At 39.2% G+C, this 12,407-nt stretch overlaps 1 protein-coding gene across 1 annotated transcript; it reads right to left on the bottom strand.

Annotated features, from left to right (window-relative positions):
- Positions 1 to 10,294: 10,294 nt before the first annotated feature.
- Positions 10,295 to 12,407, bottom strand: BDKRB1 (bradykinin receptor B1). The gene has a single exon (XM_032692307.1). The coding sequence runs from the start codon at positions 12,149 to 12,151 to the stop codon at positions 11,066 to 11,068; it is 1,086 nt and encodes a 361-aa protein (XP_032548198.1). The 5' UTR covers positions 12,152 to 12,407; the 3' UTR covers positions 10,295 to 11,065.

The following is a 12,407-nucleotide window of genomic DNA, read 5'->3' as shown; positions in this document are numbered from 1 at the left end:
AAGCTATGGGTCATTTAGTATTCCCTTCTATGGCACACACATCGTTTCCCAAACATTGAATTGTTTTGCTGTCCTTCACCTTTGTTGCCAAAGCAAAGGATAACATAATTTGGAATTACCAAATATGACCTTTCTAAGTGCTATACTTACAAGATACACAACTTCTGGATCACATATGTGGTAGCAGCATATTATAGAGAACTCGATTAGTACATTCTGTATTTTTCCTACTAGTTTATTTTTGGATATAGTTGTTTGTCTAGTTTCCTTGCTGTTCCAGAGAAGTTTTTCTCATGTCATAGCTTTTCTATCACTGAAGGAAGTACAGAAGAGAACTTGGAATTTTTATAGTGATTTTTTTTTTTAACTATAAGAATGATAAAACACTGGAACAGGTTACTCAGAGCATTGTGGAGTCTACACCTGTGAAGATTTTCAAAAGCTGACTGGACGTAGTCCTGAGCAACCTGCCTGAGTGGAAGGGTTGGCCTGGATTATCTCCAGAGGTCCCCACCAATCTCAGCTCTTCTATGAGTCTATAAGAATAAGCTGAATACTAAAAAGTATCTCTCAGAAATGACCTTCACATAATAATGCTTAAAACTGTACAAATCAGAGAATGTCTCGGTAAAGGAAAGCAATTATTTGACTCTGCATTATTAAGGTGTAGCATGGAACTCAGTAATAACAGCAGAAGAATGTAAGAAATGATGATTCTGTGAAATCACGTGTCTGTATTGAAAAATTACCTTACCAAAATTTTTTTATGAGCACAAAACTGTTCAGTTAGAGTGATTAGATGTTCTCATATTTCTGTTTTTCTAAGTGGAACTGATTTTTTTTGCCGACAGCTTCTGATAACATACACTCATATTTCTCAAAATAGATAATTTTTTTCCTGTAACCTATTATTATGCAATGAGTTTAGCACTAATGTTCATTAAGTGTTATTAACCTTAGTCTAAATTGGACTAATAGCATCAGAGCTATTAGTCCTTCAGTCCTTCTCCTTATACAGTAGGAGAATATTCACGGAACTAAGTGCGTCTCAGTTCACAGAACTGAGTGTGTCTTGCTCTCTTGTTTGCTCCTGAAAGATGTACAGAAAACATCACTTCACACAGCAATAGGCTTGGACAAAAAAAAAATATTTCCCAATTGGCCTATGTGGAGAAAAAAAGCTATTTTGGACATCTAGGAAGATACTTCTGGTGGTTCCTAAAAGGAATACGGTTTGGCTAGTTCATCACATTTGTCTTGTACTGTTTGCTCCTGTCTCCCAGTTCTCGGCTCCCAGAGTAGTCCCTTACTGCAGAGTTGCAGGGACTTTTCTGCTGTGGGTAAGCCTGTGCTGAATACAACTGTCTGTGCATTGTGCTCCTGGTGACAAGGTAAGAGAGAGGCTGTGGGTCTGGACTGAGGAGCCCTGCTGAAGGACACCATCTGCCGTTATTTATTGCTGCAGGCTGTTTCCACTAGTGACCAGGGACTTCAGACAAGTCTCCAACAACACAAGTGGAGAAAATATTGTGCAGTGCAACAGAAAATGATATATTGAACTGAAAAAGGAAGTGTTTCACTAAAATCAAGACACAAGATAATGATACTAATACTAGTCTGAGTAGTTAGAATTTGACAAAAAGGCAGACATGGAATCCAGTGCATGAAGGGATTTGTGTTTCGCAGCAATGTCCCAAAAGTCTGGGACAAGTATCCCAAAATAACTTTTCCGGACCCTGCACAGCTCATCTGAATAAACAGGATGGGTTGTGCAGAATGCCTGGAAGTGAAGCAGAGCAGGGCAGGAAGTACAATGCATTTCTAACATCACACATCTAATTTTATTCTACTGAAACCGTGCCCTTGCTTTACATGCTTTCTCCATGGATGACTCCTTTTAACATGATCAGTCAGTGATAGTTCTGTGTAGTTTTTCAGGGATATCATGTGCTGTTTAGAGGACTTCTTATTGTTTGGATAAAGTGCAGTGTACTTGTAGGATATTTGATTTTTGCCCCAGCACGAAAGATAAGATATGAATAATTCTAACAAAGCTTGTTTTTTGTCCAGCTATTCCAAGGAAATGGTTATTTTCACAGTAAAACATATGAATGTTTATTTTATAGATTTTACTAGCAAATGCAAAACTATACTTTTTAGCTACTACATGGGAAGGAAAACAACAGTGATGCAGACACCTCTGAGGATGCAACAACCAGCAAGACATGGGAAAAATTTGGGCAGGTGTTTCACACTTAAAGTAAGTGCTACATACCCATAGACAACAGGTGGAATTTTGGATTTTATTGTCTAGATTAAGCACTTGATAAGCTCTGTTATTACAGTATCTGATATCAGACAATGCTCTCTGGCACTTGGTGTTATTCTTGGGGTGTCCTGTGCAGGCCAAGAGTTGGATTCAATGATCCTGATGGGTCCCTTCCAACTCAGTATATTCTATGATTCTGTGTTCATATACCTATTTAATTCTGAGGTGTCACAAGACATCTGTGGAATTTATAAGCCTCGTTATATTGATGGTTACCTGAAACATATTGGTGGCAGTGACCCTGCTATGTGTAGGGTGGATTACAGCAGCCTCAAAACAAAAGTACCTTTTTGGCTGTCCTGTTTAGCCTAGGGTTCCCATCTGGGGAGATTGTTGGCACATTTGGAAGCAAACCCAGGGCTGCACATGGAGCTTAGAGCAGCCCACAAGGCTGCCTTTAGAGTCCCTGCTAACAAGCTACCCCATCTACTGATTTAAAGAAAAAGTTGTATCAGAGGTAAGCACTGAAACCGTCTCTCAAAACCTCACACTTGTGCCATAGTAATTGCAATACCTTTGACCACAATCTTGCCGCTGAAAGCAAGTCAAGGGCAGCTGAGAGATGCTAAGAGAGCTGCTGCAGAAAGCCAAAGGGCTGAGGAGGTATGGCTGGGATCAGAGCTGGTGATCTGTGGTTTCAGGGTGATGAGATACTGGTTGTACAATTGGTAGTTAGACCACTGTCCTCTCCCCTTGGGCTACCAAGTGTGTGTATTGCCTGAGAATGATGCTAAGTCTTGGTGTGAACAGCGCCATGTGTGAAGGAAAGTCTGTGTCTTTAATGCATCACTGAGCACCTGAATGTTGATCTGCAGTGACAATTTAGCAAAGAATGGCCTTGAAGTTTAGGATGTGTGAAGTCTTAGCAGTCTGCACACCTAAGAGTCCTTTGACAAAAGAAATACTTTTTCTTTTCTGGAACTTGCTTCTGGTAAGTATTTTTCCATTAGCTTGAGTTTCCTTCCCTCTTTCCATTATGATATAGTCATGGAGAGCACCCCAGGTCAGGCTGTTGGGATTTTGATGCCACTGAGAAATGGAAGTCTACATATGTTCCCATATACCTGCAAGTCAGTTTGCTGCATTAATCTTCTGCCATCATTAATTCCCTCTTCTATTAACAGGGTAATTATAACCTCTTCCATGATAGCCTAATAGTGATAGGTTATTATTTAACAGCCCTGAAGCTGATGCCAAACAAAGCAGAGTATTTCTTTTCTGCCATACCATGCAAAGAAGAAAGTTTTCTGGCAGTTTTCTGGCAGCTGTAAACTGTATTTAGCTGACCCACTGGTGCTTTGCAGCCCTTCACATCCAAATTTCTGAGACAAGACAGGAGACAAAACTGTGCTAAACATCATAACATCTTCTCACAAATAATTTTGGATATTCCAGTAATTACTATTTATCTGCAATAATGTCTTAAACATAAGGATATCTCTAGGGCGTTAAGTCCCATCAGACATATCGTCATCCATTGTCTGACTACCACTTGCCACATCAGAGAGATTCAGTGTTCTGGTTGTGTGTGATTTGAATTACTGGCATCCATGCTTGGGAGCTGGCATTCAACCAGCAGATAAGAGTTAAGCAATATTGCCATGAGGCCTCACTCAGAGGCTCAGTACTTCTTGTGATTCATGAGAGACTGACTAAAGTTTTGCAGAATAGGCAGCCTTATCTTTACCTTTTCTTGATTTTCTCCTTTTAAAAAATGTCTTAGCTACTCTTTCATTTGTTAAATTTAGTATTGAGTCTTGGCCTTTTTTTTTTTTTTTTTTTTTTTCTTTTTTTTTTTTTTCAATTTGCGTATTTTTCAAATCCGAGCTTACTGAGCATCTCACTTTATCACTAGAGGCTGATCCTTCTTGTCATGATTTGTCCTGGGCAAATCCTCGTCTCTCCTGATAACTTTTACAGGGTGCACTAGCAGCTTTGTCATATGAAAGAGATTTTTATCAGAAGTTTTACAGTTTAAAAGCACAGAAAAAAAATAGAGACACTATTGCTTATCATGCTAACTTTGTGCTGGTGTAATTTCTTTGACTCTGAAAAATTTGTAACTTTAAAATAGTGTAATGTTAGGCACTCAAAGTCACTACCTGTGCTCAGGACCAGCCCTTTATCTGGAGCAAATAGGTACAGCTCCACTAATTTCAATTGACTGTGATGTATGCGATGGCCTCTAACCTGTTATTCACAGTGCAGTTCTGTCACTTAGATAAGGAATGCTTGAGACTGCATATATAAATTATATATATATATATATATATAAATATATATAAATATTTCTACTTATCTTCCAGTGCTGAATGATGAGCATTTCTCACCCCATGCAACTCCAGAGCTACCTGGCATGTACATTTGTTCATACGTCAAAAATATACTGGAACAATTTGAAAAGTTTCTTCAGGATTTGAACCTTGCAGTTCATCTATTGACTTAGTCTTGTGTGATGGATGTAAGACTTATTCCATGTCTTCCTGTGGGAAATGGCGGTGGCTGGTTTCATCCTCAATGTGTGGCTGAGGATTTGCTGCGCAGGAGCTGAAAGCCAAATGTGAACTTTTCTACGTGTGAATTACTTCCCAGAGGACAACATCTCTCCCAGCTGTAGCTGTAGATTAGAGTCATGATGGAAAATAAGCCTCAACTCCTGAAAGAAAATATCACTAGCAGACAGTGGAGATTTTGCTGGAACAAACCTGAAGTGCACAAGATTAAAATGGCAGAAGAGGGTTTTCTAGAGCAGTTGCTTGCTAAGCTGTGTTGGGATGTAGGAATTCTTTGTGACACAGTAGCCCTTGGAAAACAGGGGCTGGCAAGAATCTCATGATCTGAAGAAGTTGGACCTTCCTCACAAGACTTGTTGATGTACAACCCTGGGAATTAACCTGGCTCCAGCGGAATTAAGAAAAAGACTTTCTGAAATGATTGTTTAATATCATATCTGAACCCCTTTAATCCCTTCCCTCTATGTAATATTGGTTGAGAGAAAAATTAACCTATTAGCTAAACAGCAGTAAAACTTGTGTAACCCCCTAATTAACATAGCTCGTCCTCTTCATTAACATGTCCAGCCCCCTAGGCCCTTAAAATTGTGCCCTTAAAACTATTCCAGTTTCTACTGCATACTGGAATTGTGTTTAGTTTTTCAGACTGGAAGAAAACTAAGCTGTTTTCTTCCTAAGGTGTTTTCCTGTAGAATGCACTGCAACCACCCACACATATGCATAAAACTAGGAAGTTTTGAATTAATTGATCTCTTTTACTGTGTCATGCCATTTAATAACTCCCCATGGCCAGTACTTGATAGCAGAAGAGAATTTCTGAATTTCTGGCAACCGCATGGCCAAACTAAGTTGTGTGGAAAAGGTTCTCCTGCCAGAAACTAAGGAGCAGTGCTAAAGCAGGCTTCTTCCCTCTTACTATTCACACAAGGTAGTATGACGTTGTGGTTTAATCCCAGCCACCAACCAGACACCTTGGAGACAGTGGGATGGGAAGAAGAATCAGAAAAAATGTTGTGGGTTATCTCATGGGTTGAGATAAGAACAGTTTGATAATTGAAATAAAATAAAATATAATACTAAAAGAAGCTGATATGCTCTTCAGATTGGCTTGTTTTTCATTAGAGCTTCAAATTCTCTTATGAAAAAGTAAAACCAAAACCAAACCATGCTCTTGCATGATTTACCATCTATTCTTCGTGCTGACAGAGTAGGATTTTTTTGAATCCCAAGTTTTGCTCTTCATCTGCCCTCCTGATGGACCCAAAGCCCTGACTTGCTCTTCTATGATGAAGGTGTTTTGACACCCCCTTTCCAGTAACCAAAGGTGATGTCTACTGTTTGTCAGAAAGGGGGATGTTACTTCCTACGTTTATGCAGATGACAATATTCTTCCTATTAGCTCTTATTTTAGAATGTCTTCTAATCTTTTCAGTTATGATCATATATGATAATTAGACTAATTTTTCTCTATATAATCTCATTGAAAAAAATTTTTCAGTTTAACTGAAAAACTTCATTTTCAAATATATCTTTCTGTAAAATTCAAGGCAGGATGTGTGTTATCAATACTGTTGTTTTTATTTAATATACAGGATGGATGATTTAGTTTCTTGAGGGTATTACTGGGTTTATGTAAGTGTGTTTCTCTCCCACATAAGGCAGAGTGACACAAGGCTAAAACAGAAGTGGATAAATTGTAATGTTGGAAATTCAAAGCTTAATCATATAAGACCATAATATAACTCATACCCTGGAGGGAGCCATGAGATTTCAGGGACAAAAATCAAATATTTCCTGACCCTTGAATACTTGATTTGGTAAACTCAAATTTCTCTAATTGATTTTAATGTTTTTAATTCTGACCGGCTTTTTTTTTTAAGGGAAAACAGTATCCCAAGTCCCATGCTGAGACATCTTCTTCTTCCTTTATTTGTACTTTACTCTGGTCCTTGCCAGCAGGTCCAAACTCTTTCTCAGTTCATTGTCAAAGCCCCTTCACACGCACACTGCTTCTCGCTGTGCTTCCTGGTACAGTCAGTCCCTGTCTCCTTCTCCCTCAACGCTTTCTTTTGGTCACTTTGACCTCCCTGCTCCTCCACACATTCTAGCATGGGGAAAAGACTTGACAGAGGCACTGGCAGGTGATTTATTCTCTCCCCTCAGCCTTTTCTTCTATTTCTTGACTCTCGGTGTCCAATCAGATATTTCTCTGTTCACTACTAAACTCCAGACCTAGCCCCATTTCCTCAGTCTGATTCTGGTCCTGCCATCTTGGCAAAGCTTTTGTCACTTATTCCTTTCCTGCTGTTGGGAGTGCACCAAGAAGCAAAATGGGACAGTGAAGCAGCAGCTTTTTCGACATCCACATCCCTTGACCCACAGCACCCATGAGCAGCCAAGTGGGTTGCTCTGTGACCAGGTCTCTCGTGAAGCTCTGTCACAGGTGACTGCACAGGGTTTAAACATCAGTGTGAGGATCTGGCTGGTGAAAGCTCCAGCACATCTGTACTGTGAGCAAACTGCTTTCTTCCATCCAAGAGTCAATACTTTTACTTGATATGGTGCGATTTTAACAGGGATGACAAGTAGTTCTCTTCCCAGGAAGATGACTCCTGGCAGGTTAGAAGCCTACGTGGCTATAGGTCTCTGAAATGGGGTTGTCTGTCCCTGCGCATGTCCCTTGATTCCCTTGCCCCTGGGACACGCCTCCTACAATGCATATGTCTTTATTTTTAGTGATCAGTGCCTTTTCTTCCAGTTTCAGTTTTAGGAATCAATCAGCTCAGTTTGGTGGTGTTTTCTGTCATTCTTGTTGTTGTTAAAGGTGGAATCTAATATGAGAACTATCTACATTTACAGCTAAAGTTGTCAAAATTGAAATGGCTTGTCAAAATATTTTGGTACTGCAAATGTCAATCCAGGCTGTACTATTCCTTAAGATGGGTTTCAGTGAATCCTAAATGTTGTTTCATTGTACTAGGGCTAGGAGGGCTCTATTATAAGCTAAAGGCTGAGTGTTAAGCATGACCTGAACAGATAACAAAAAGATAAGTCCTTGCCCTAGAGAAATTGTTATTAAAATATGAAATACACTAATTCAATATAGATGGATGAGGAGAACAAGGTAAATTATTCTTACAAGCTCTTAGGGTGCTGGTATCTCAACTATAAAAGATTGGTATTGCAGTAGAGAAGTTTTGTAATGATTAATGCTTGACAATGTTTATCAGGAGTGTGAGAAGTAACAGAAGAAAAGCTAAAAAGGATGCTTATTCAGAAGAACAACCATGGGGAGTGGAGTTTGCTTCTTGGAGTTACTGGGCACCAAAGCCAGCTCAGGTCTGGTCACTGATGCACTTATACTTCTTTTTTAAGGCTTCTCCTCTATTGGTTTGGTGGTTTCTGCTGTAGCAATTCCTGTAACATGCAACTCAAATCATGGGTTACCATAATTTAAAGGCACAATCTCCAACCCTAGTCCTTTTATGCCATGTTATAGGATTTAACATTGCGATGAACTCCTCCCCTTGTTGCCAGCCTGCAGCAGGGTTTCCTGCTAAAATCCACCATTAGTATAGCACATCACAGTCCTCCACGGGCTGCAGGGGGACAGCCTGCTTCACCATGGTCTGCACCAAAGGCTGCAAGGGAATCTTTGCTTCCCCTACTCCAGCATGGGGTCCCACCCATGGGAGATAGTCCTCCTTGAACTTTTCCAACCTGGATCCTTCCCATGGGCTGCAGTGCCTCATAAACTGCCCCAGTATGGCTCCCCCATGGGGTCACAGGTCCTGCCAGCAAACCTGCTCCAGCATGGGCTTCTCAGGGGGTCACATCATCCTTCAGGCATCCACCTGCTCTGGTCTGTGGTCCTCCGCAGGCTACAGGTGGATTTCTGCTCCATTATGGACTCATCCATATGTCACAGTCCCTTCAACTCAAGTTCACACCAGAGTTCCACCCTGTCCAGTACAGTAGCACAGACACAGCAGGAGGACTCTGGTCACCTGCCAGTCTAGGGACATCACCATGGTTGTTACTGAAACGTCCCCAGGTACAACACAGTGAGCAGTACAGCAAGCAGTGAAAGGAAAAAGCGCCTCTAATGAGCAGTAGACCCTAATATACAGTCAGGAATGCATAAATTTACATACAATCATATTGGAGGGTAAATCCATTGATTTGCAAGACCTTTTTAAATGGTTTAAAGCAGTATTTAGACCACAGATGCTTGTCCTGACAGTTGTACATATATAAAAGAGGCAGGACTTTCATGAAAGCCCTTGTCACTTGCCTACTGGAAGAAACAGGAGGCTTTCCATTAAATTCAGATTTCAGACTGATTTTTAATCTATTAGCTCGTACTCTAAATATGCCACAGAACTCAAGAAGTGTTTTTCCCTTTGTGTACATTGCATAACATGGACTAGTGTCAGTCAGACAAGACAAAATATTTTTCCCTTTTAAGGTCCTCATCCATAGAGAGAAAATGGCACTTCTGTTTCTACCCTTCTTTTTCATGATTTCAGCTTATTTTATTTTTTACCTTTTTTTTTGTCTTTTTTTTTTGTCTTTTTTTTCCCTCAGAAAATATCTCCACTTGAAAGTTTTTTTTAATTAAGGATTCAGCTGGGGATGTATTAAATAAATACAGTGTTCAACAGTTTACAATAAACAGGAATGAGGATTTGATCTCAGATGACTCAGGGGACTTCACTTGCCGTTGTTACTGCTAAACCTTGCATTTATTTTAAAAACAGCTGTCACAGAAAGAGTGAAATTAGTAAACTTATGAATGATTCTTCCTCCCTTAATTCGCCCTTAATTCCTAAACCATCATTGCAGAAAGATAGATTTTTAAGTCTTCAATAGGCTTCAGCTGTTGAGATTCAAAAAGTTTGAGAGAATCATTAAAAACTAACACTAATCCTACTGCAATGAAGTTGAACAGGTAGATATTTACAATTAAATACAAGATTAATTCCATATTCAAAATGGCAACACTAAAAAGAACTGCAGAAAATGCAGTGCTATGACAGTGAGTACAAGACTGAACAGGCTTTACGATGACTAATTAAATGAATTGTTATACAAATTGTTATACAAATGTATGCTCCTTTGTGCTCTCAATATCTTTCTGGCTGAACAGGCTGCACTATATCTTTTTCCACTTCTGTACATACATATACTTTTACAGCTGTGGAAACAGATATCTCACTTGCCTTAAGTCTGCTCTGCAATTGTGGCTGTGATAGAAAAAAAGTTTTCTTCTACTACCAGAGTCTGTATTTCGTTAGCAACAAGGATTTTTAATCACAGAACTATATATTTGCTCTTCTGCAAAAGGAACAGGGGAAAGAGACAAAACACAAAAACAAAATGCAAGAAAGAAAAAGACCATGATGAAAAATGAGATGTTATGCAGTTTATTAATTTTTGTTCACAAAAATATAAATATGTCTCTAAGGATTTGCCTCAGATGAAAGATATTCTAAAAGAATACCGTATCAATGGCCACCATGGGTATTTTCGCGCATAAAAAATAAAAAGAATCTTTATGTACTTGATGAGCAATTGTGTAACATTTTATTGGATAAAAAAAAGTCAGATTTTGAGGAGGCTACTGTGTTACATTGCTTTTTTTACAGCATATGTACAATTTCTTTGTGGTATATCATCTTGTACAATATTTATGTGCTGAATGTAATTGAAATGCACAAAAACTATTCAGATTTTCCATGTTACTGTGAAAATGCAAACCATTTAAAATATTGTTCAAAATAACTGGAGCTATTCTATAATTGCTCAAATGCAGTCATCAACTAAAGATTAAGTTCATATTTGCTCTGTAACGCCTGCTGCAATTTGGTGTTTTAGGTGACATGACACATACAATGAAGTAAAATATTCAGCTGGCTTGTGGTTTTCTGTAATATTTTCTGGTATCTTGCAAAGAGTTTTTCTTTCAAGTCACTGGTAATTGATAAAAGAGATTAGGTTATTTGGTATAAATTTCTAGTATCACATGTTATGTATTTGGAAGGATAACACAGACATAAAAAAGTAAACCTGAGGACAAATAAGCAATCAAGTGATTTACTTTAGTAGATAATTATCTTAGTCTGCTAATGGCAGTCCAGTGCAATTCATATTAATTTTTAATGTCATTTACAATGACATTAAATAAGTTGCAATATAAAAATGAAGATGGAAACTATAATTATTAAGTTAAACTACTCCTGACTGAAAACACATTGAAATTTGATGACATTTCTTTCAAAGATACCCATTTCAAAGGAAATCCACAGGGAATAAACTGTGAAAAAACTTCTAAAGCCTTTTGCCTGAAGTATTTCCCAACAAAGACATAAATCACAGGGTTAATGCAACTGTTGGTGGTAGCCAGCATATAAGCAAACTGCTCCCCAAAATTGAGCAGTTCCTCCCAGAAGCAGCCTTTGATCACTTCTGTATGGTATAATGTATCAAGAAATACAAAAAAATGGTGAGGAGTCCAACAGAAAAGAAACATCAGTATCACTGCGAGGATCAACCTGGTAGCTTTTGTGCCTTTGTGCCCCTTGCAGTCCTTTGTCCTGAGTGCTCTTCGTTCTCTTGCTTTTTTTTGTAGGGACCTAATGGTAGAGAAATTAAGGGAGATGATTGCTGTAGACGGCAACACAAATCCGACTATACTGCGTACCAGGCTTTCAGCTGTTTTCCACGATGGGGTGGGGAAGTCCAAAGTGCATGCTGAAATATTCCACAGGGGATAGTCTTTCACGGTCCGAAACATAAAAACTGGGATGCTGAGGAGGATGCCAAAGAACCAGATGAGCAAGCAGATCCCTTTGGCAATAGTTTTGCTCCGTATCCGTCTGTGGTTCAAGGTATGGACAAGAGTCAAGTAGCGATCCACGCTGACTGCCACCAGCAAGTAGATACTGGTGTACATGTTCAGGCTGATGGATGCACTGTTGCTGCGGCAAAGGAAACTGCCAAATGGCCAGTTAAATTCATTCCTGATGTTCTCTGCCCAGAAAGGGAGGCCCATGAGGAAGATAAGATCAGCAACAGCTAGGTTCATAAGGTAGATTTCAGCTATCTTCAGGGGGCCCTTGTGCAGTGAATAAATGAGGAGAACAAATACATTTCCGGGCATTCCAATAGCACAGACAGCGTTGAGGTACTTGGGCACTATATAATACACGATGTCCCACCAGTCATCCTGCTCTGGGCAAATAGCTGAATTGCTTCTGTTTTCACTCTGGTTTGAGGAGGTAATATTCAGTAGAGGAGTTTCAGTCATTTTTTTAAAAATTCCGAAGTGAGCAGAAGACGTCTTTCAAATGAGAGCAAATGACTGCAAAGAAGAAGCATACAATTGCAAAAGTTGTCTCCCATGAGTGCTGTAACAAGCTTTTTAACTGCTGGAAGTTCTTTATTAGTCCTCACTGATTATTATAGGCTAGATCAATCCATACTTGTTATGTGCAACAGTGAGAAATGTTCACAGTATTAGCAAGGATGTAACTTACTCTACATCCTATGAAGTTTCCTTCCCT

The sequence above is a fragment of the Chiroxiphia lanceolata genome, chromosome 6 (genome assembly GCF_009829145.1).
Source record: "Chiroxiphia lanceolata isolate bChiLan1 chromosome 6, bChiLan1.pri, whole genome shotgun sequence".
Classification (NCBI taxonomy): Eukaryota; Metazoa; Chordata; class Aves; order Passeriformes; family Pipridae; genus Chiroxiphia; species Chiroxiphia lanceolata.
The sequence above is the reverse complement of the archived record's forward strand: the minus strand, read 5'-3'. Positions and strand labels throughout refer to the sequence as shown.